The sequence below is a fragment of the Entelurus aequoreus genome, linkage group LG05 (genome assembly GCF_033978785.1).
Source record: "Entelurus aequoreus isolate RoL-2023_Sb linkage group LG05, RoL_Eaeq_v1.1, whole genome shotgun sequence".
Taxonomy (NCBI): Eukaryota; Metazoa; Chordata; class Actinopteri; order Syngnathiformes; family Syngnathidae; genus Entelurus; species Entelurus aequoreus.
In genome coordinates this window covers 63,413,957-63,437,731 of record NC_084735.1, presented here as the reverse complement: position 1 = coordinate 63,437,731, position 23,775 = coordinate 63,413,957, and the positions used below count along the sequence as shown (strand labels likewise).

At 41.3% G+C, this 23,775-nt stretch overlaps 2 protein-coding genes across 2 annotated transcripts in view; one reads left to right on the top strand and one right to left on the bottom strand.

Annotated features, from left to right (window-relative positions):
• Window positions 1-1,447: 1,447 nt before the first annotated feature.
• On the top strand, window positions 1,448-15,847 carry LOC133650875 (spermine synthase-like). Its single transcript, XM_062048605.1, has 11 exons — window positions 1,448-1,631; window positions 4,907-5,027; window positions 5,946-6,033; window positions 6,120-6,184; window positions 6,249-6,424; window positions 6,498-6,654; window positions 9,136-9,223; window positions 11,216-11,330; window positions 11,403-11,482; window positions 12,017-12,132; window positions 14,788-15,847. The coding sequence occupies exons 1-11, from the start codon at window positions 1,586-1,588 to the stop codon at window positions 14,816-14,818; spliced, it is 1,083 nt and encodes a 360-aa protein (XP_061904589.1). The 5' UTR covers window positions 1,448-1,585; the 3' UTR covers window positions 14,819-15,847.
• Window positions 15,549-23,775, bottom strand: part of LOC133649958 (mucin-5AC-like) — a 22,639-nt gene continuing 14,412 nt past the window's right edge. Inside the window, exons 17-28 of the mRNA XM_062046674.1 lie at window positions 23,366-23,722; window positions 21,218-21,374; window positions 20,460-20,624; window positions 20,213-20,335; window positions 20,038-20,083; window positions 19,864-19,967; window positions 19,518-19,642; window positions 17,988-18,359; window positions 17,638-17,921; window positions 17,469-17,570; window positions 16,219-16,353; window positions 15,549-16,123 (exon numbers count right to left, since the gene is read on the bottom strand). Coding sequence (XP_061902658.1) covers window positions 16,059-16,123; window positions 16,219-16,353; window positions 17,469-17,570; window positions 17,638-17,921; window positions 17,988-18,359; window positions 19,518-19,642; window positions 19,864-19,967; window positions 20,038-20,083; window positions 20,213-20,335; window positions 20,460-20,624; window positions 21,218-21,374; window positions 23,366-23,722 — 2,035 coding nt within the window. The 3' untranslated portion in view covers window positions 15,549-16,058. The remainder of the gene's footprint in view (window positions 16,124-16,218; window positions 16,354-17,468; window positions 17,571-17,637; window positions 17,922-17,987; window positions 18,360-19,517; window positions 19,643-19,863; window positions 19,968-20,037; window positions 20,084-20,212; window positions 20,336-20,459; window positions 20,625-21,217; window positions 21,375-23,365; window positions 23,723-23,775) is intronic.

Below are 23,775 nucleotides of genomic sequence, written 5' to 3'. Positions count from 1 at the left end.
TTGTCCCTTTCGGGGGCGCGAGGGGTGCTGGAGCCTATCTCAGCTGCATTCGGGCGGAAGGCAGTGTACACCCTGGACAAGTCCCCCCCTCATCACAGGGCCAACACAGATAGACAGACAACATTCACACTCACATTCACACACTAGGGCCAATTTAGTGTTGCCAATCAACCCATGCCCAGGTGCATGTCTTTGGTTCATAATTTTCGAAAATCGATTTAAAACATTCTTTTTTTTTTGGGAAGAATTTTTTAGGCCATCTCTATGCAACCAAAATGAGTTTTTGTAACCTGTAACATGTTATGAATTTGTTTTTATTATAATTCAATCCAATCCAATCAATCCAATCAACTTTATTTATATAGCACATTTACACAACAAGAATGTTTCCAAAGTGCTGCACAGCCATGTTAAAAACAATATTAAAAACAATATTATGCTACACCAATGACTAAATAAAAACAAAGAATAAATGAATAGAAAACCAATACAAAAACAATATAAAAAATAAATATGATTAAAAACGATTTTAAAGGGTATAACCAATTAAAACAGTAAAATAGACATCAAAATTTATAAAAAAAACACAGAGGACAGAAGACCACACAACTCACGTAGTGTTAAAAGCCAAAGAATAAAAGTGGGTCTTAAGACGAGACTTAAAACACTCCACTGTGGAAGCAGTTTGAACATGGAGGGGCAGAGTGTTCCAGAGCTTAGGGCCGACCACAGAGAAGGCCCTGTCTCCCATTGTTAAACCCATCCATCCATTTTCTACCGCTTGTCCCTTTTGGGGTGGCGAAGGGTACTGGAGCCTATCTCAGCTGCATTCGGGCGGAAGACGGGGTACACCCTGGACAAGTCGCCACCTCATCACAGGGCCAACACAGATAGACAGACAACATTCACACACTAGGGCCAATTTAGTGTTGCCAATCAACCTATGCCCAGGTGCATGTCTTTGATTCATAATTTTCGAAAATCGATTTAAAACATTCTTTTTTTTGGTAAGAATTACATTTTAAAATGACTTTTTAGGCCATCTCCATGCAACCAAAATGAGCTTTTGTAACCTATAACATCTTTTCAAGTTGTTGTTTTTAATAATTGTTAAACCAAATAAATCAATTCGACTTGAGAGTCGTGTTGAAACCAGAATCGGATCGAATCAGAAACCCCTAAAAATTTGGTACAACAAAGATAAGCAGACAAAGATAGTCGTGTTATCTTTACTTAAAACTCTTATTCTTACACATAAATGACTTCACGGTTGCAGGTTTCTAACTAAGGTGCAACGATATTATAGTATGACATATTTCCCTATATTTAAGCAAAAGCTCTGTCGACATACACAAAAAAACGCGCTGTGTACAAACGAAGAGCGCCTTAGGAAGGGGGATTACTCTCTTGAGTCTCTTCGTCACCTCCCACTTCTTTGGTGTGGGTCTCACGTCGCTGGTTGGGCCTACGGCGGCTGTAGCGGAGGAGCGGCAGCAGCAGGGCCCTCCCCTCTCTCCCTGCTCTTAAAACACACGCTCACACCGCGCCTGCCTGAGCCAGGAATGGATAACGGCTGCCTCCAAACATGGCACTGCGACATTATACCCTCGACTTCAGCCTCTCGTCGGCAGGTAAGAGGAGGCCGGCTAGCGGGCTCGGCGCAGTTAGCAAAACAGCTCACCTCACTGTGGTGAGCTCCATGCTCGCTTACTGGCTAGCTTGCTGGCTAGCTTCCCATAGACGTTAAACTGCTAATATGTCACTGCCCTTCAAGCGGTGTTGTTGATTGCAATTAAACATCAGCGGTAGAAGCATGCAAACTTTTATTTTTTAAACGGTCATTACTTAATCAAAATACACAGAGTATTTAAATAGCCTTTCAAAAAATGTATGTTAGTTGTGTATGTATGCATTGAATATTTAATCTGTATGACATTACCGATGATACCAGCGCTATCTAGCGGCCACGCAGCGCAGTGTCGACGGATGTGGCTAAATTCGTCACATTTTCACGGAAAATTGTCTTTAAAATAGTCTTTTATATCGTTATCATTGACTCAATGGCGTTACAAGTAATATACATATACACTATATTGCCAAAAGTATTTGGCCACCTGCCTTGACTCAAATATGAACTTGAAGTGCCATCCCATTCCTAACCCACAGGGTTCAATATGATGTCGGTCCACCTTATGTAGCTATTACAGCTTCAACTCTTCTGGGAAGGCTGTCCACAAGGTTGCTGAGTGTGTTTGTAGGAATTTTTGACCATTCTTCCAAAAGCACATTGTTGAGGTCACACACTGATGTTGGTCGAGAAGGCCTGGCTCTCAGTCGCCGTTGTAATTCATCCCAAAGGTGTTCTATTGGGTTCAGGTCAGGACTCTGTGCAGGCCAGTCAAGTTCATCCACACCAGACTCTGTCATTCATGTCTTTATGGACCTTGCTTTGTGCACTGGTGCAGTCATGTTGGAAGAAGAAGGGGCCCGCTCCAAATTGTTCCCACAAGGTTTGGAACATGGAATTGTCCAAAATGTTTTGGTATCCTGGCGCATTCAAAGTTCCTTTCACTGGAACTAAGGGGCCAAGCCCAACTCCTGAAAAACAACCCCACACCATAATTCCTCCTTCACCAAATTTCCCACTCTGCACAATGCCGTCCGAATTGTACCGTTCTCCTGGCAACCTCCAAACCCAAACTTGTCCATCAGATTGCCAGCGTGATTCATCACTCCAGAGAACGACGCTTTGCATTGGACTTGGTGATATATGGTTTAGATGCATCTGTTACATGGAAACCCATTCCATGAAGCTCTCTGCGTACTGTACGTGGGCTAATTGGAAGGTCACATGAAGGTTGGCGCTCTGTAGCAACTGACTGTGCAGAAAGTCGGCTATCTCTTTGTACTATGCGCTTCAGCATCCGCTGACCCCTCTCTATCAGTTTTACTTGGCCTACTACTTCGTGGCTGAGTTGCTGTTGTTCCCAAACTCTTCCATTTGCTTATAATAAAGCCGACAGTTGACTTTGGAAAATTTAGGAGCGAGGAAATTTCATGACTGGATTTGTTGCACTATGACAGTTCCACGCTGGAAATCACTGAGCTCCTGAGAGCGGCTCATTCTTTCACAAATGTTTGTAGAAACAGTCTTCATGCCTAAGTGCTTGATTTTATACACCTGTGGCCTGGCCAAGTGATTAGGACACCTGATTCTGAGCATTTGGATGGGTGGCCAAATACTTTAGGCAATATAGTGTATATATAAAATAATGGAGTAACTCAGAGTAAAGTGTTTGGTGGTAGTTTGCTATGCTGTTGCCTTCTAAATCCTAACAAACATAATTGTACCTTTTTGACAGAAGTATTGATTAATTGTTTGTAAAATTGGACTGCATCACTCTACTATTTTACTGCTTTCGTGAGGTGGCGACTTGTCCAGGGTGTACCCCACCTTCCGCCCGATTGTAGCTGAGATAGGCTCCAGCGACCCCGAAGGGAATTAGCAGTAGAAAAATGGATGGATGGATGGATGTGTTTCTTAATGTAATATAGGCTGAATATTAGCTTGCAATAAACCTACCTAGTAAAAGTAGGGCTAGGAAATGGCTGAAAACTGTATAAGCATATAAGTTCTTGTATTGGTTGATAGCGATAATTATCAATGTTTTTATGACCTATGGAAAATATGGACCAGGAAAAAAAATATTCAATGTTAACATTTTTATTTCAAATGTAACATTCCTCTGATTATAATCCCCTCCACGAGCAAGACAGAAAGTAAAGAAAATGTCAACACAGCCATGGAAAACACTCAATCAACTAAACACATTTCTAAAATCACAATAAACACTTAAAAATAACCTCTTGAAATTAATGTGTAAAAATAAGGAATATGTAAGGAATGCTTAAAGTGTAAGAAAGTGGTGCAAAGTGTGAACATGTAAACCTGTTTTGCAGGTTTACTTCCAGGAAGATATGTGATCTGTGTGACATTTAATTTGGTCTGTTTATTCTTATTTAAGTATGGAAATGAATTGATGTTATGCAGTAATTCTTTTTTAGATTCTGTTGGTCCAATTTTTTTTTATAAAGTAGCATATTTGTTATATATATATATATTTTTTTTTTATAAAGTCCCTACCTGTTTTTTCCATACATCCGAATAGGGAACGAACGAGGGTTGAAAAGAAAGGAAAAGTGCGGCGAAGGACTATGGTCCGTTTGGAAAAAATCCTTTTAACTGCAATACTGTCGATGGGACTTTTCCTGTTTTATTGACAATTGCTTCGTTTTATGCAGCACTCATTTTTAGTTTCTCTTATCGCTCCATGCAGAGAATCAACAGCGAGACCACAATATTGCACACCCAAACTTGATAGTTGATACTTTTATGCGACTGGCTGTTTCGCGTGTCCCTCCCATTGCTCACTAATCACTTCCTGTTTTGCTAGGTAACCAGACCGCAAGTGCCTTTGTTCATGCAACCACCATGTCTCATTCTTTCCAGTTTCTTCTGACCCCCACCCACATTTTTTTATAAATATAAATTACGTGTTTATCGCAATATATATTGATATCGTTTTATTGGCCAAGCCCCGCGTAAAAGCATTCTTCTCTTACAGTTTCATTCCAAAATGTACAGTGGGTCTATCCCAGTTAACTTTGGGTGGCAGGCAGGATACACCCTGTACTGCATGGTCACCAGTTAATTACTGGACACAGACAAACAAGTATTTACATTTACTTATGGATTATTTAGAACTCACACATGTTAACCATTTGCATAACTACGGTACTGGAATGCAAATAAAACTTGTGGTGCATGGCTTTGAGTAGTACTTGATGTATCATCTGATCTTGTAAAATACATAAATATTTCCAGCTGTGTTCATCTTCTTCCTAGTTGACTCTGCATCAACAGTCCCCAGCCTGCTGTCCATATTTCACGAGCAGGAAATGACAGAGATCGTACATGACACAGACGGGCGCGGCTACCTCGCCACCTTTGTAGGAAAGAACGGCAGGTAAATATTTTAAAAGTAAGTGCTCATGTATTTAGAAATGAAGTTGTGTTTTTTTTTAAAGGTGCTCAAGACCGTCACTTCTAATGTTCAGAATTATGTCATAAACCAAAACCCTTCTTCCTCATGGACATGATACTGCCTCTGACTTGTTCCTTCAGAATAGGCATTTATTGTCATTGCACATTAAGAATAACAAAATTAAGGAATACTATTTGCGGAGTAGTAAGGGGTTCGGTCTCTCGACATAAGCTTGAATACAAAACAGACACACTATCCACTGAGCCATGCTGCCTGAGCTAGCTCTTAGCCAGATTAGCCCGCCCACTTTGTAGAAAAGACAAAAAAAGTATTTATGCATCTTTAAAATATTGCCTGAAGCTCTGTCAACTAGCCGTCAGTCTGCTTCCTCTGTAAGTTTGTTGTTTTTCTTCATTGAATGAACTAACCTAGCAGGATGTTGTTAAAATATGACCGTATCCTTAGCACTGTACTGTAGTTTACATATGCTGTGTGTGTGCCTTCCTTAATACAAGGTTGTGTTATCTGATAGTTGGCATCCATTATGAAGGAGAAATGCAGAGTTACAGTGTGAATGAAAAAAAATGTATGAAGTACGTAATAGTGCTTCTTGGATAGAGGCGTGGACAAACACAGCTCATTAGCATTAACTCTACAGAAATATGTGTGTTCTCAGTAGGGCTTGCTGTGTTTTAATTTGTCTGAATTTCAGCATCAATGCTAGATTTTGCTTATTGTAGGACCTCTGACTTAAAATAGTAATTAAAAACAAGATAGTATAGTACAGGACATTTTAAACAAGTGGAAATAATTGACTTTTGTGTTAGAAGTGATGCAAGGAGAATCCATTTAGAAAATCACTTTATTGATGTGTGTCCATTTAACTTCTTTATTCCGTAGGCTTGTTATTCTGCGAGTGCATGCCCACGGGTTGCTCACGATTGACCTGCAGTGTTACGATGGAGATAACATTGCTCAACTAGACAATGTAAGTGCCCTTTTTATATTTTATTTTAAAGGGGCTGTTTACACTTTCCACCCAAATGTAAGCTGTGGTGACTTTCTTTTAATCAGCTTTTAAATACACTGGAGAAGAAACTGAAAGTCCTCTTACATGGCAAAATTACACGCATTAAAAGGTAAGACAACTTGTTAAAGTTCCTGACGCGGCATGGAGGTTATACATGATTGTGTTGTTTCCAGGCTACCGCCGCTCATCCGAGGAGCCAAAGTGGACAGGTACTGGCCCACCACTGACGGGAGACTGACTGAGTATGACATAGACCGCGTGTTATACGACGAAGAATCTGCTTACCAAAATATCAAAATATTGCACTCGCAGCAGTTTGGGAACATGCTGGTCCTCAATGGAGATGTCAGTAAGTGTGGAATAGAATGTTGACAAAGTCCAATGTAGCATACGTGGCTTTAAAATATCGACTTTTTGTGCAGACCTGGCCGACAGCGACCTGCCCTACACTGAAGCCATCATGGGCAGTGGCAAGGAGGACTACGCTGGCAAGGAGGTGCTGATTTTAGGAGGAGGAGATGGAGGCATCCTGGCTCAGGCTGTCAAACAAAAGCCAAAGATGATCACCATGGTGGAGATATCCTTTAACCAATCTGCTTGACGTTCATCCTTCTCTTTGAATGCCAGCTTTACAGACGCTATGTCTACTCTTCAGACTATCAGGTCTATATATCGTAACACATGGTGGTAACTTTTTTATCATTACATTTTGGCTCGAGATTATAATACTTTGATTCATTCATTAATCCATTCGTTTTCTTCCGTTTATCCCTCTCGGGGTCACGGGGTGGCTGCAGCCTAGCCCAGCTGCACTCAGGCGGAAGGTGGGGTAAATCCTGGACAAGTCGCCACCTCATTGCAGGGCCAACACAGAGAATCAGACGTGTTGTCGGCGTTTGAAAGCCATGATCTACGTCTTTGTATCAGTTGGCTATTTGTTAGCACTGTTTGCTCCCCTTTCCCAGAACCGTATAGAGATAGTTTGGACAACTAAACGGAGTTGGGTACCAAGAATGTGTGCGGCTATGCACGGAAGCATGCTGTTTCTAATACGATTAAGAAATTGCAGACATTTTTAATCCAAAAGATATTTTTCTTCATATATCACTACTTTCTTTTCAAAAAATGTATTATTTTTTAAAAAGCTACCCTCCCCCATTTAGTTCGAAACACTCAGAACTTAGTTTGAAACTTTAACAATCTGTTTTGAAACCCTAGGATTAAACTTTAGACTTAGACTTAGACTTCCTTTTTATTGTCATTCAAATTTGAACTTTACAGCACAGATAAGAACAAAATTTTGTTACATAAGCTCATGGTACTGCAGGATAAAAAAAGCAATAAGGTGCATATATAAATAAATAAATATATATATATATATATATATATATATATATATATATATATATATATATATATATATATATATATATATATATATATATATATATATATATATATTAAATAAATATATATAAATAGATTACTGTACAGATAAATATATTGCACTTTCTCACATGCGTCCATGTTTATGGATGTATGTTATATTGTCTTTTTTATTCCAGCGAGTTAATCCATTTTGGGGGGAGTTGAGGGGATAATTTAATTATGATGCGTTCAAGAGTCTTACGGCCTGAGGGAAGAAGCTGTTACAGAACCTGGAGGTTCTGCTTCGGAGGCTGCGGAACTTCTTTCTTAACAATCTAGTTTGAAACCCTAGCATAAATCTTGTTTGAAACGCTAGTTTGAAAACCTTTACAATCTAGTTTGAAACTCTAACGATCTAGTTTTAAACCCTAACTATCTAGTTTGAAACACTAAGAACCTAGTTTGAAACACTAAGAACCTAGTTTGAAACCTTAACAGTCTAGTTTGAAACCCTAGGAACATAGTTTGAAACCTTAACAATCTAGTTTGAAAACGTAACGATCAGTTTTGGAACCCTAGTTTGAAATCTTAACAATGTAGCTTTAGCAGTTAGCAGCGGCTGTTACTTTGCTCTGACGGCTTCGCTGTTGAATATTTTCACCGTATTGTGTTACCTCTGGTTAATAAAGAGGAGTCGTCGCCGGAGCTATGGTATGTCGGCTGTGCGCGTCTGCAATGCACGGTGGCAACTCCGGACGTGCGGCAGAACCTTCCCGCGAGTTGGACCCTTCAGCTCAGTGAAATGCGGGTAAATGGTGGGAATAACTATCAAACGCAGCATCAAAAGATATTATATATCGGTATGGCGGTATTGTCTCAAAAACATAACTCTTTTTAAAATATACCAGTATAACCTCCCTGCTTGGCACTCAGCATCAAGGGTTGGAATTGGGGGTTAAATCACCCAAAAAACTTCCCGGACATGGCCACCGCTGCTGCTCACTGCTCCCCTCACCTCCCCCCAGGGGGTGATCAAGGGTGATGGGTCAAATTGCAGAGAATAATTTCGCCACACCTCGTGTGTGTGTGTGACAATCATTGGTACTTTAACTTTAACTATTTATAACTCATAACAGCAGTTCATCCTCTGTATATTCGGCTTCAAAAAGATAAGGTTGTGAATCCTAATTCTTCCAAAAATAGTAATCTTTGTCGTCTTTTACGAAGTCTGCCATGATTAGAACACAAACGCATTTGTTGCCGTAAGCAAGAACACACATTTGTTGCCGGAAAAAGGAAGTAAATTCTGAGGAACAAAAGAAGTGTGTTCTGGTCTTACATAAGAATTGTGAATGATAGGGAAAGTTTAAAAAAAAAGTGCAGTTCGACTTTAACAGTCTAGTTTCAAACCCTAACAAACTAGTTAGAAACCCAAGTTCGAAAACCCAAATTATTTAATTTGAAACACTAACAATCTAGTTTGAAACCCTAACCTTAAGTTCTGTATGATTTTTTTTTGTAATGGATTACTAAGGAATCCGGAGGTTCCACTGTGCTTGTAACTCACCACAGATTTAGAAACACTAGCATGTAGAAATTCAAATGTATTTCTATTTGCACTGGAATCATGTGATGTTTAACACTGTGTAAAGTTTGATTGGCACTTGTGGTCCTTGACAAGCTTGAGCACATTGATCAGAAGGTGATTGACGGCTGCAAAACGTACATGAGAAAGACTTGCGGCAATGTGCTGGACAACCTGAAGGGAGACTGTTACCAAGTGGGTCAAGTACTTAGGCCACAAACACAAACACTTTGCTGAATGGTGCTTTTAATAAAACATGCCACTCCTATGTATTTCAGTTAAAGGCCTACTGAAATGAATTTTTTTTATTTAAACGGGGATAGCAGATCTATTCTATGTGTCATACTTGATCATTTCGCGATATTGCCATATTTTTGCTGAAAGGATTTAGTATAGAACAACGACGATAAAGATTGCAACTTTTGGTATCTGATAAAAAAAAGGCTTGCACCTACCGGAAGTAGCGTGACGTAGTCAGTTGAACATATACGCAAAGTTCCCTATTATTTTACAATGATGGCCGCATGAAGTGAGAGAGATTCGGACCGAGAAAGCGACAATTTCCCCATTAATTTGAGCGAGGATGAAAGATTTGTGGATGAGTAAAGTGCAAGTGAAGGACTAGTGGGGAGTTGAAGCTATTCAGATAGGGAAGATGCTGTGAGAGGCGGGGGTGACCTGATATTCAGCTGGGAATGACTACAACCGTAAATAAACACAAGACATATATATACTCTATTAGCCACAACACAACCAGGCTTATATTTAATATGCCACAAATTAATCCTGCATAAAAACACCTGCGTGTTTGTTATGCTAGCTCCTAGCTCCTCTGCTAGCTCCTAGCTCCATAGAACACGCCAATACAATTCAAACACCTGATCAACACACACAATCACTCAGCCCAAAAGACCGTTTACCTAACCCAAGGTTCATAAAGCTTATATATTTTTAAAAAGTTACGTACGTGACGCGCACATACGGTCAAGTTATCGAATGTTTAGCAGCCAAGGCTGCATACTCCCGGTACCTGATATTCAGCTGGGAATGACTACAACAGTAAATAAACACAAGACATATATATACTCTATTAGCCACAACACAACCAGGCTTATATTTAATATGCCACAAATTAATCCTGCATAATAACACCTGCGTTTTTGTTATGCTAGCTCCTAGCTCCTCTGCTAGCTCCTAGCTCCATAGAACACGCCAATACAATTCAAACACCTGATCAACACACACAATCACTCAGCCCAAAAGACCGTTCACCTAACCCAAGGTTCATAAAGCTTATATATTTTTAAAAAGTTACGTACGTGACGCGCACGTACGGTACGGTACGTGTTATGCTAGCTCCTAGCTCCTCTGCTAGCTCCTAGCTCCATAGAACACGCCAATACAATTCAAACACCTGATCAACACACACAATCACTCAGCCCAAAAGACCGTTCACCTAACCCAAGGTTCATAAAGCTTATATATTTTAAAAAAGTTACGTACATACGCAAAAAAAAGCCAAAGCTGCATACTCACAGTAGCACGTCTGCGTCTTTGTCATCCAAATCAAAGTAATCCTGGTAAGAGTCTGTGTTGTCCCAGTTCTCTACAGGCGTCTGTGTATCCAAATCAAAAGTCCTCCTGGTTAGAGTCTCTGTTATCCGAGTTCTTCCATCTTGACTGCATCTTTCGGGAATGTAAACAAAGAAGCGCCGGCTGTGTACTGTTGTGGCTGACTACGTTCGAAAAAATACGTCCATTTCGCACCGACAACTTTCTTCTTTGCTTGCTTGGCTTCCTTCTCCATAATGCAATGAACATGATTGAAACAGATTCACGAACACAGATGTCCAGAATACTGTGGAATTATGAAATGAAAACAGAGCTTTTTCGTATCGGCTTCAATGTGGAAGGCATACCCGTGTTCGCCGGGCTACGTCACGCGCATACGTCATCCTCAGAGGCGTTTCGAACCGGAAGTTTAGCGGCAAATTTAAAATGTCACTTTATAAGTTAACCCGGCCGTATTGGCATGTGTTATAATGTTAAGATTTCATCATTGATATATAAACTATCAGACTGCGTGGTCGGTAGTAGTGGGTTTCAGTAGGCCTTTAACAACCCTGTTATCACACCCAAGTATCGACATTAGAATCAAGGTGTTCTAGAGTGTTTGTGGTCTTGCAGATTCTAGTGGAGGACTGTGTGCCTGTGCTGAAGAAGTACGTCCTGGAGGGAAGAACCTTTGACTACATCATTAACGACCTGACTGCAGTCCCAATATCTACAGAGCCAGAAGAAGGTGTGCACAAGTTTATTTATCATTAATCTGGTTTGAAATTGGTCACATATTTAAGTGATTATGTTGTTCCAGACTCCACGTGGGAATTCCTGCGTCTTATTTTGGATCTGTCAATAAAGGTCCTGCATCCAAAGGGGAAATATTTCACACAGGTCAGCATCTTTAGACTTTATTGTCCCTTTTACCACATACTGCACATTCCACACTGCACTTAAGGGTGCAATTTGCAACGTTCAAACAAGTCGGAGCATGTGTGCTAGTACATGAAAGTAACAATGCAACTTTACTTTATTGAAGCAGTGTTAGAAAAAATAGCTCCAATACAACAACATAGCATCCATTTTTAAATCTTTTTTTTTATTAAAGATCTCTCCACCACTCAAAAGCAACTCTAATTGCACTCTTTGTCTAGTTGTTTTTTGCTTCATGATTTTCTATTGTATGCATTGATTAGTTTCACCTGCAATAGCATCCCCCATTCTTTTTTTAAATTGCCATTGTTAGCTCTTGGTGAGAAGCTAGTTAGCTAGCTAAATTTGAATTGTAGTTAGTCAAAAAAGGGATGTTGCGTCAAAGGCTAATTAGTATTTTTTGGACGCTTAGTAGGCACTATGATTGTTCACAATGTCGTGTCACTTTTACAGCGGTCACATTATTAGTTGTGTTCCTCGTCTCTCCAACACCAGGGCAACAGTGCAAATCTGACTGAGGCGCTGAGTCTGTACGAGGAGCAGCTGGGAAAACTCTCGTGTCCTGTGGACTTCTCCAAAAAAGTGGTTTGCGTTCCCTCCTACATGGAGCTGTATCCTTTCATGCTACAGATTAAAATGGTGTTGTCAAGTAGAAACGGAAAAAGAAATGACTAAAACACTGGTTGGTATATTATAGCAATCCCTAACAGTGTTGCCAGGCGTACGATAATTTGAGCCCCAAGATATGCATTAATATTGGCAAACAAGACACTCAAGTTGTTCATGTTGCGCATTGTTGCATGTACCTTTTACAGCCCAGTGGGGGCACTGCAGGATTTTTTGACCTAAAGGCTGGACTATTGCTGGGATGTTACTGACGTCACGTCCGGCTCACGTCTCGCCCAATGAATACTGGTGGTGGTCAAGCTAGCTCAGTTCTCAAAGGCGCCATTTAACCTTTCTCGAAGAAAAAAAGCCCTCTGCTCGTGTTGTTTTCGGCTGTACGAACTGTTCAAATCGGGAAAAGGATAAACGTTTCTTCAGAGTTTCTTGAGAGGTTATCAAAAATCTGTGCAAAAAATGAAAGAAAATGCAGCCATTTGGTAAAAAGATGAACAGTTACCTTGCTAAAAAAAAGTTTTATCACAGCGTTAGTGGCTGCAATGAGCCTGTTTTGCACTGCACATTTTTTCAACACGGGTTTGCAGGCTTGATACTGCCACTCTTAAGTCATGCTCAACGTTGAGTTGAGATTAGAAATTAGGGTAGCTACTTTCTGATATTTGTGTCTTCTGCTTTCTGACTCGCGGTGGGCGAGCGGCACAACGCAATTTGTTTATTACGTCGGCATAGAGATGGTCTTCCGCCGTAAGAGACATTGTTTTTTCCTCTATTTGATGCTTGTCTCGGTTTTTAAATGAAATGACATGTATTTGTATAAAAAAAATAAATTGTTAAAAAAAACTTCTCGTCACCCGCGCCCCCCCAGTCATGCCTCCTCACGCCCCCCACTTTGAGAACCACTGCTCTAGTCCAAGGGAGGAGAGGCGAATAATGCATGAGTTTGCAGTGATCACTTAGTTAAAGGTTTGTTTGACATACTTTTAACGTTGATTATTTCCGATTTCGGTATTATCTTGATACTATTTGTATTTCTTAAACATATGTTTGCTACCAGTGTTTTGTAAAGCACCAACTCGGCATGTCTAAAAATAATTTAAAAAAGCAAATGTGAGCGAAACCTAAAATAGCTTTTACCGAAGACAACAATCATGATTGAAGCTTTCTGCACATACACAATGATAATGATGGGAAAAACATGCACTCGTAAACGGCGCATGCAACAGCAACAAACATGGCAGTAGATGTGAAGTTAAATCATGAAATGCAACCTTACCCAAGCAAACTTGGGGCATGATTTATCGGGAGAGTCTTAGTACCAATGTCTTTGACCCAGCCACACACAAAGAAGTTGTAGACCTCTATGCTTTTCCAAGTTTCCATCTGTTTTGTCTGGTAGAATGTCATCTGGAGCACAATAGTTCCATATGTCTGAGAACGGGACCGACGTATAATCCTTTAACTCGACAAATCTTTTTTGATAAAGTATAAGGATCTATTCCATTGCATAGTTAGATTTTTTTATTAGTATCGTATATAGATTTAAGCCTCTTTTCTACTCAGTTTGCACCCTGCTTGCTGTACAACAGCCATCTTAGCTTGGTTGACCACCACTGGTTTTCACTTCCTGGAAGAAGTCACATGTCGGAATACCAGCTATTGCAGCAATGGAAATTACGTCCACATATTTAAAGTTCCAGGAATGCAATGCGGTCAGTATTTTATAAATGTATATTAGTTGAAGATTAATTGATGCAACAGAAAATCAATTGCTTTTTTTAACTGATTTAATCGATGAATTGTTGCAGCTCTAAGTGTACACCATCCGTGGTAATGTTTTGCTATAGTACATGGGGAGTTATCGTCATCCTATTTTAGTATTAACAATATATATATTTGTAATTATAGTATTAGTATCTAGTGTTGGATTCAACATTAGTTTTTTTCCTGTGTTTAAATTTCCTAATATAACAAGTAAAAATACAGTGGAATCTCGATTTATGAACTTGGCTCTTGAAGATGGTTCACAAATTGCAAAGTTTGTATAGTGAAGCAGAGTTCTCCATTAGAAACCATGTAAACATTAATTACTGGTTCTAGCCTCAACCAAAGTCCCTATTTTAGTAAAATGGAGAGGGGAGAGAAAGTGTGTGTGCGTTCCCTCTCCTCTCCAAGTTTAAGTCCACAGCAAATCACACCTTTCCAGGCTGGTTTGTTGGCTTTTTTGAACCCATATTGAGTTAGCAAAATAGACAAAACTTGGTGAATGGTGAGAAAAGAAACACGCTGAAGCACTGAGAAGTGGCGACTGAGTAATGGACTTTGTAAACGGGATGTGACGTAGGGGGCTCCGCCCCTCCAAAATGTCTGCGCCCTGTGTGTACTGTACTGTACAGGAAGTGATGTCATCAAAAATGGCAAGACCTCAAGGCTTCTAGCGTCACACAAAATGAAGGAATGAATGAAGCTTTCGTACACCGAGACATGATTCGCACACGGAGGCATATTTGCCGCGATCTAAAGTTTCGTAAATCGAAAAGTTGGCAAATAGAGGGGTTTGTAAATGCAGGTTCCACTGTAGCTATCATGTGTTGATAATGTCCTTGAAAAAGTCTTTGTGCATCATCCTTAACTGTATGTGTCAGCTGGGTTTTCTACACCGTGTGGAAGAAGTAAATTCGCACTGATTTTTTTTTTCTTGTTTCTCCAGCTGCTGGAATGTGAATAGGCCTTTTTTTTCCTGTTACAGCCCTCAAGGTGTGTTCAGACTGAGCATGACCTCAGAATAACTACTTTAAAGATAAAACATGACACAACACATTTGTATGTTTATGGTCAGTCACCTTCACAAACAAAGTGTTGCTAGAACACTCTGGCGGTCTGTCAGCTCTGACCACATCTGGAGGAATACTTTTATTTCTCCCTCTCTTTGTCTGCCTTTGTTTCATTTGTGTTCGTAAAAGGCTGGTTATTATGATCGTGGTTGCACTCTTCAATTGTGAGCCCATACACTGTTTGTGTGACGTTACTGATTCGAAGTTAGCGCTAAAATTGTGTCATTTATGTTCTCACAACAGAATTCTTTGTGAGCTGTTTTTGCTGCAGATTTTCTGATTGTTGTTTTCCAGCCGTGCATTCAAATGTCCAAAAGATGTTCTAAAAGGGAAACGATTCCACCAGTTTAATTCCACCCTTGTGCTATTTTTATGTCATGTTTTATTATTAGTAACATTGGCTTTTCTCCTGATCATGCATCACTCACTCATGTGAAGGACCCTGAATGTAGCTTACGCAGCACGTTTACACGTTTACTCGGTTACATGTACCGGTATTTATTCCCTTTAAGTTCCACAAAAATGATATATTGTCCCCCTTTTTTTTCATTTTGTGACAATTCGTAATTCAAGTGGTTTTGTGTGATGGATTTTTTTTTGTGGGAGAGGGGAAGAAATGTAGGAAGAAATATAGAAAAACCCTTTGTACGTTTAAAAGAAGCATCATAAAGACCAATTATGACATGAATGCCTCAAAGATTAAAAAGTAGCAACAATGGGAAATGTCATAGATCAGGCTTCAAAATGAAATGCTTGCATTGGCCTTCTTGTTGTAATTAAAGAACAGGAAGTCTATTTACTGCATGTGTTTATTTACATGGAATTGTATCCAAAGCGAGTACAAAATAAAACTATTTGTATCATGCACCAGTCCAAAAAAAGTCATTGTGTGTGTGTGCAATAAAAAATACTGCAGTGTAAACACTCGCCACTTTGTTCACAATTGAGCAAAACAGATTTTATGAGTCTGCTCTTTTATCCTTGCTAAAAGTTCAAAGGGATTTTGTGGTTACACATCAGTCATGAGACAGTGAAGGAACAAACAGAACATTTCAATGTTCAGTCCTGGACTCCATGTTGAACTAGTCAAGGATGACAGTGCTGGGTTGTTCGTCAGCGGTAATGATTGCGTCGTCGAACGGGCTTCCTGTAACACAATACCACAGTTAAGTTGTTACAGTAAGTAACGTTTACATTGCCCCGAGGACCGTGGTGATACCTTGGCCACCTGTTTTTGCTCACCTATGCCTGGAGTCTGCTCCAGGTTGTGACTGAGGAAAGCGGACGAGCTGTTGGACGGAGTGGAGGACGGCAGAGACGGGACTCTGGTCACAGACATCTTCTTGCCCGTTTTCTGTGTTGCCGTGCGACTCCATTCTTCAACATGTAAGTTAAGTGAGCCAGAATTAACCCATGTTAATGGTGCAACTTCCAACTGGAATTTTGTTATTTTTATTTCACCCTCAGGGGACAAAGGCTGGCTTTTTTTTTCTTTGAGTATTTTTGACCATCATTATTGTTTTGTTCCTCCATTGTACATGATTTATTTTTATGTTTAATTTTTAAACAGCAATGTTCAATTAATTAGTAGGTGTACGATACACCGGCAGACAATTGTCATGACCTGTCATACCTTGTTTTGGTCTGTATGTTTGGTGTTCTAGTTCCTGTCTAGCGCTCTTATTCTAGTTTTGACTTCCTGTTGTGTGTGTGTGTGTGTGTATATATGCTGGCTTGCAATGACTTTATTCCCTGCCTCTGAGCACTGATTCCCTTACTGCTCTTGATTAGTGGCCGATGAGTGGACTCACTTGTCCCTGATTGCTAATTAAGAGGGTTTTTGTGCCATCTTCACCTGCCTCTTGCTGCTGGAACATTGTTTCGTGTTGGTTTGCTTTGTGTTTGTAATTGCTTTGCCATGCTTCCCATTCATGGTTAGTGCTTTGTAGCTTAGGTTCTGCATAGCTGTCCCTATGCTTTCTGTGCACTTTCCTGCTGCACTCTTTGTTTATGAATATTTTTACCTGCATGCCAGGCGCTGTCCCCTACATCTTGGGGTCACAACTACCCCTACAATGCACAAACGTAACAATACCCCAAAGCCAAACAACACTTAAGTCCTACATTTTTCTAAGACTTGTACTTTTTTGGCTCAAATCTCTCAATCAACTTCAGCCCTAAATAAAAATACCAAACGTGTAAGGTTTAGTTGTTTTTTAACCCTTTGTAAGCCTTTTGATGAAATTATGTCAGAGTTTTAAATTTGTACACCATGAGTTACTTCATTCATTTAAACATGTCTGACATTAAGGATTTTAAAACGGTCCAAAACCCTCCCAAAATTAAAATGTTTCGGACTGCAGTTTGAGAAATGTGTTGCAATAAAAATGTATTCAGTTTTTATGCCCTTCAAAAATTTAAGGACTTTCATGTCCTGTTTGGCTTTGAAGATTATGACTATCAAATGTCCCAAGACAACGTCAGACACGCACCCGAGTTCTCTGCCAGTCTCAATTTTCCACAACAGAGGTAAGTCCGCCATTGTCTCCTCACTGTGTCCTTTGCCGCACAGTGGAACACGAATATAAAGAACCCTGCAGCAAAGAAAGATGACTTGGTTGTTGAGTAGAAAGCGTAGGTTGCATCGAGTGTGGGGCTCACCTTGGAAGGAGTTACATATGGCAAAGAGGTACATGAAAGGCAGGTTGACGGGCCCCCACGCAAAGAATGCGAAGCCCCAAGTGAGGCCGAGCAGGAAGGTGATGCCCACCACGCTGCGTACGTCCTGGCCTGTGGTGCGGTGCTGAGAGTTGTGCGGGTTGTCCCGCTTCATGCGGCACAGCTGCACCAGCACCACGACCAGCATGGTGAAGTTGAAGAGGAAGATGACGCAATAGTAGGCCACCACCGCCACGTAGAAGGCGACGTCGTTTCTCAGCCAGCAGCTGCGGGAGACAAACGCGTTTCATAGGCGGATGTTCGTACGAGACGTCATTAGGCGGCAAACTCACAAGTCGTCGGTTGTGCCGTCAGAATACCTCCCATAGGACACCTGGCCGTAATTGTCCTTGTCCACGGCGATGACCACGATGACCACGATCATGGGGATGCCCCAGCCCGCCACAGAGAACTTGAGCATGTAGCGAGAGATGTGCGTGTTGAAGACCTTGACGATGGCCAGGTACATGTGCACCGCCTCCAGGCCCATCCAGGTGAAGGCCACCAGCAGGAAGTAGTGAAGGAACCAAGCGGTGGAGATGCAGAGACCCAAGGTGTCCTTGTACAGAGCCAGCCAGGCGTCCACCAGGAAGACCAGGTTGAGCAGCAGGAGAGCCAGACACAGCTGGATCAGGATTTTGGAAGGGATGTCCTTACGCAGTTTGCTGCAAAGTTGTTGGACAGTAAATGTCAGTGAACCTACTATAATGTATATAGTAGTACAGTGGAACCTCCATTTATGAACCCCTTTCCGATTAAATAACTTTAATCTAAAATGGTAAATGGTCTGTATTTATATAGCATTTTACTCGACCTGGAACATTATGGGTTATAAATGTTAAATGGGTTATACTTGTATAGCGCTTTTCTTTCTACCTTTAAGGTACTCAAAGCGCTTTGACACTATTTCCACATTCACCCATTCACACACTGATGGTGGGAGCTGCCATGCAAAGCCCTAACCACAACCCATCAGGAGCAAGGGTGAAGTGTCTTGCTCAAGAACACAACGGACGTGACTAGGTTGGTAGAAGCTGGGGATCGAACCAGGAACCCTCAGGTTGCTGGCACGGGCACTCTCCCAACCATGCCACGCCCTCCCCCATTATACATCACATTCACACACTGATGGCGGAAGCCAAATATACCTTCGTGTGACCACAGGGAACATGCTTTTTTTTGTATGACGAAGTGTTTGTAGCGCCTGGCTTCACTGAGACTGCAGTGTGAGACAAAGAAGGTCCAGTGTGTTGTTTTCTTTAATGTTAAGGATACAATGTTATGCTGTGGTGTACTTATAACTATTTTATAGACAAAGTATACTATTTATAGTCATGATGGAAAGTGGGGGGGAGTGACATAAGTTCTTCTACCGGGGAGGGAAGCAAATAATTGAGAAGCACTGATGTGTGTGGATTTTACTTTTTTATTATTGTAGCAATATGGTTGTTAAAATTAAGGGTTTTTGTGATTTCTGATCACTTGTGAGGGCACCAAAGGGACTTCTGTGCGTGTGACATGTTGGCAGAACAGTGCATACAGAAAACTGCAGCTACTTCTTGTTTTGGCTTGTTAATAAATAGAAAGTTGATTCATCACACCCTTATTACGTTTGATATGCAGTACTGCGTAGAACTTGATATTGTGTTCAAAGTGTACAAACTTTTACTAAAATATGGACTTTTGTCATATTGACGTTGTTTCTTATGGAGATATTTGTTTCAGTGTACACACTTTTCGATTTTCGAACCATGATCAAGAACCAATTAGGTTCGTAATCAAGGTTCCAGTGTTGTAGTAGTAGTAGTAGTAGTGTGTCGTACCCAAAGGCCAAGTATGTGAGGAGCGTGAAGGACAGAAAAATGGCGGAGATCCCACAGCCAATGTATGTAATGAAGGTCAGGATGGTGGCCTGGACTCGACTGGTTAGAGGCTGCCTGGCCAGGTCCTGTACACATGTATTGTATTTATACTGTATTTACTTTGTATATACTCAACAGCCACAACAAAAGGTATAAGAGATTCAGTACAGCAACTGCATCAAAAAATCATTAAATTGAACCACTAGAGGGCAGTAATTTAAATACAATTTCAAAATCAAAAGATAAAAAACCTGAAAATGACAATAGTGGAGGATGTGAGTGTTCTTATTTTTGTTGTAAATCTTACCAGCAGGATTGCAAAGCTGGTGAGATGATTGCAGCCACAAACTGTCAAATTGTCTGTGCTGCTTTGGACACGACAGCCGTTTGTGTTCCAACCACCGGATGCTTCTGCCAATGGAGAACAATCTGTTGTTTCATGCTTCTCATGTCATGGTGACATTTTCAAATGGACACTCACCATTTAATGCAAAGTCCCAGAAGACGCACGAAGCCACATAATTAGCCTGTAGTTTGGGGAGGGACAACATCTGGTGTTAAAAGGTTGTTTTATTGGGGTGATAATAATCCCAGTTTGCCAGAGGCCACAATCTATTTTGCAGCAGATGTTTATGGTTTTCAGCAAAAACACTCACAGGAATGGGCTGAGTGTTCCTCAGGCGAATCACGACATCGTCCTGTAAGCCCGTTACCGTAATGTTTGCCACACTGGCGCCCAGGATGCCGCTGATGAGTCGACGTGTTCCTAAAGATCTGTCCTGCGCGACCGTTGACATAAAACAATGACATCAATGTGGAAGTAAATCAGCATGAATAAAGTTGATTTAAAATGGGAAGCAGTCGGTAGGAAAATGACACTGAATAGAAAAGATGGCACTACACCTGAAATACGGTGCTTTTCTGGTAGAAGTTGAAGTGGACTCTGGAGACCAGCTGCTGCTCTTCGAAGGTGAGATTTTGTGTCAGAGAGGGGGGCAGCGTGACGGAACCCTGAGGGATGGACGAGTCGTTCCTCACATTCCTTCTCAGGCCAAAATCTCCTCGTACCTGAAACAGACAAATGCAACACACATAATAAAAAACACATTATATCACCAGAGGTTGAGTTTTTTCTTGCTTTACGACAGTGGTCACCAACCTTTTCCAGCCCAAGACCCCTGGTCTCAGGCAAAAACCAAAGCAATAATTTTTTTGTATATATATATATATATATATATATATATACAGTACAGGCCAAAAATTTGGCCACACCTCTTTCAATGTGTTTCCTTTATTTTCATGACTATTTACATTGTAGATTGTCACTGAAAACATCAAAACTATGAATGAACACATGTGGAGTTATGTACTTAACAAAAAAAAGGTGAAATAACTGAAAACATGTTTTATATTCTAGTTTCTTCAAAATAGCCATCCTTTGCTCTGATTACTGCTTTGCACACTCTTAGCATTCTCTCGATGAGGTTCAAGCACACCTGTGAAATGAAAACCATTTCAGGTGACTACCTCATGAAGCTTTTTTTGTCATTGAGCATGAAGGAGTCCCCAGTCCAGTTAGGACTTGGCTACAATGTGTTGCCATTTTGCTCAAATGAGAAGCAGGAGACAAGAAAGTGTTGCTAAGGTGGCAAGTGTCATACCTGTACATCGCTGGGGTCTGAGATGGAGAAGAAGACTTCCTGAAAGTTACTCCCATCCACTGGTTGGGCAGACAAAGCCAAATCAGGCGCTAGGAGAGTCTGGCTTTCACCTTCGAGAACCACCTTGAAGCCCACCGTTTCAACAATTCCAATAATTCTGGTGAAAATTTGAAACAAATAAAAAATCAGTCAACGTGTTTAGAAACTGACAGACTTAAACATCAAACTTAATGCCAACATTTTGCCCCAGGTTTTTACAGGATACTATCTTGGTTATCATACAGCAAAACCAACTAAGTTGCAAGTGCCAGCAATGAATAAAGAAGGTGACAAACACTATTGAATTTAAGAAAAAACTTGAAGTACATAGGTAGCATTAATGTGGCTCTCATTTTCCTTTCGCACGTCACTAACAAGTGAGGGTAAAACCCTCATTTATTCATCCATCAATCCATTTTCTACCGCTTGTCCCGTTATTTATATGAATTTGGCATGGTTTTCTGTAGCTGTAATTATTCTCTATAAAATGTGTGTTGTGTTCATATTTTTGGGTATATGGAACAAGTTTATTATTTATTTAAATTATTATTGTAAAATTATTAAATAAAAAGTGTACGATTTGTTCTTTGTCAAACCTTTTTTAACGGATTACTGTTTGTGTTCACTCGATTAGCGGGGGTTATGCTTCAGACCCCTCTGTGGTAAGTACATTTCCGTAAAGTAGTGGCACTATTTTATGATTTTCATGATTACATGCATTTCACCCGGAAAAGGGTGGAGTGCCATCTCCGGGTTGCAGAGGAGACCCTACCCCAAGTGGAGGAGTTCAAGTACCTCGGAGTCTTGTTCACGAGTGAGGGAAGAGTGGATCGTGAGATCGACAGGCGGATCGGTGCGGCGTCTTCAGTAATGCGGACGCTGTATCGATCCGTTGTGGTGAAGAAGGAGCTGAGCCGGAAGGCAAAGCTCTCAATTTACCGGTCGATCTACGTTCCCATCCTCACCTATGGTCATGAGCTTTGGGTTATGACCGAAAGGACAAGATCACGTGTACAAGCGGCCGAAATGAGTTTCCTCCGCCGGGTGGCGGGGCTCTCCCTTAGAGATAGGGTGAGAAGCTCTGCCATCCGGGGGGAGCTCAAAGTAAAGCCGCTGCTCCTCCACATCGAGAGGAGCCAGATGAGGTGGTTCGGGCATCTGGTCAGGATGCCACCCGAACGCCTCCCTAGGGAGGTGTTTAGGGCACGTCCGACCGGTAGGAGGCCACGGGGAAGACCCAAGACACGTTGGGAAGACTATGTCTCCCGGCTGGCCTGGGAACGCCTCGGGATCCCCCGGGAAGAGTTGGACGAAGTGGCTGGGGAGAGAGAAGTCTGGGCTTCCCTGCTTAAGCTGCTGCCCCCGCGACCCGACCTCGGATAAGCGGAAGAAGATGGATGGATGGATGGACATGCATTTCAGGTCTTTATAAGCCCTCCACACTGCTTTCACACACACTTATAAACACTTAAATAAATAAATAAATGGGTTGTACTTGTATAGCGCTTTTCTACCTTCAAGGTACTCAAAGCGCTTTGACAGTATTTCCACATTTACCCATTCACACACAGATGGCGGGAGCTGCCATGCAAGGCGCTAACCAGCAGCCATCAGAGGCAAAGGGTGAAGTGTCTTGCCCAAGGACACAACGGACGTGACTAGGAAGGTAGAAGATGAAGAATTGAACCCCAGTAACCAGCAACACTCCGATTGCTGGCACAGCCACTCTACCAACTTCGCCACGCTGTCCCTCCTATGCTTTTAAAATGATTTTTACACTCTAAAACAGGTCATTTTAACATAAAAACTGAAAAGGGTACTCAAATCTCAATGGTACTTTAAAATCTGCAATGCGCTGAGACCGAAGTAAGTGAACTGCAAAATTGCAAGGAACCAATAAAAATTGGTAATCAAGTTTGGTAACCTTGGATTATGCCAATACAGCGGTGCAACAGGTGCAAACATTAAGTTACAAAACTTGAATGCTAGAATTCCTGTCAGCATTATTATCTTTGTTATGCAGAATTGTGGATTCAACTGGGATTTTATCAAAGTATTGTTGTGATGTTGTGTTTAAAGTGAGTTCCAAGTAGAAGATGCGAAGGTAACCTGTCGGAGGATTGTGCCAGCATCTCAGGAGTGGCGCCCAGCAGGTTGCTGACGATGTGGATGGATGTGTTGGCCAAAGCCAGGCTGACGTTGGGCCCAGACAGCAGAGCCTCAAGCTGAGACACGAGCTGGTCTACCTGACTGGCATTGAGTCTGGACACGTCATTGGTCAGCTCAAGGAGAGCACTGGCTTGACTCTCGGCGTCATTAGCGGCTGTGCCGTTAGATGGCGTGGTCGTGTTCACTGGGAATGAAGTTGTGTTTGGTTGGTCGATTGTCACATTAGGACCGGCGGTGGTTGACGCCATGGGAACGCATTGTTCCTTCAGCTGCACCACTACGTTTTTCCCCACTTGGCTGCAGAGCAAATGAGTTCAGATGTTGCAAGAACATTTGACATGTCAGAGAAA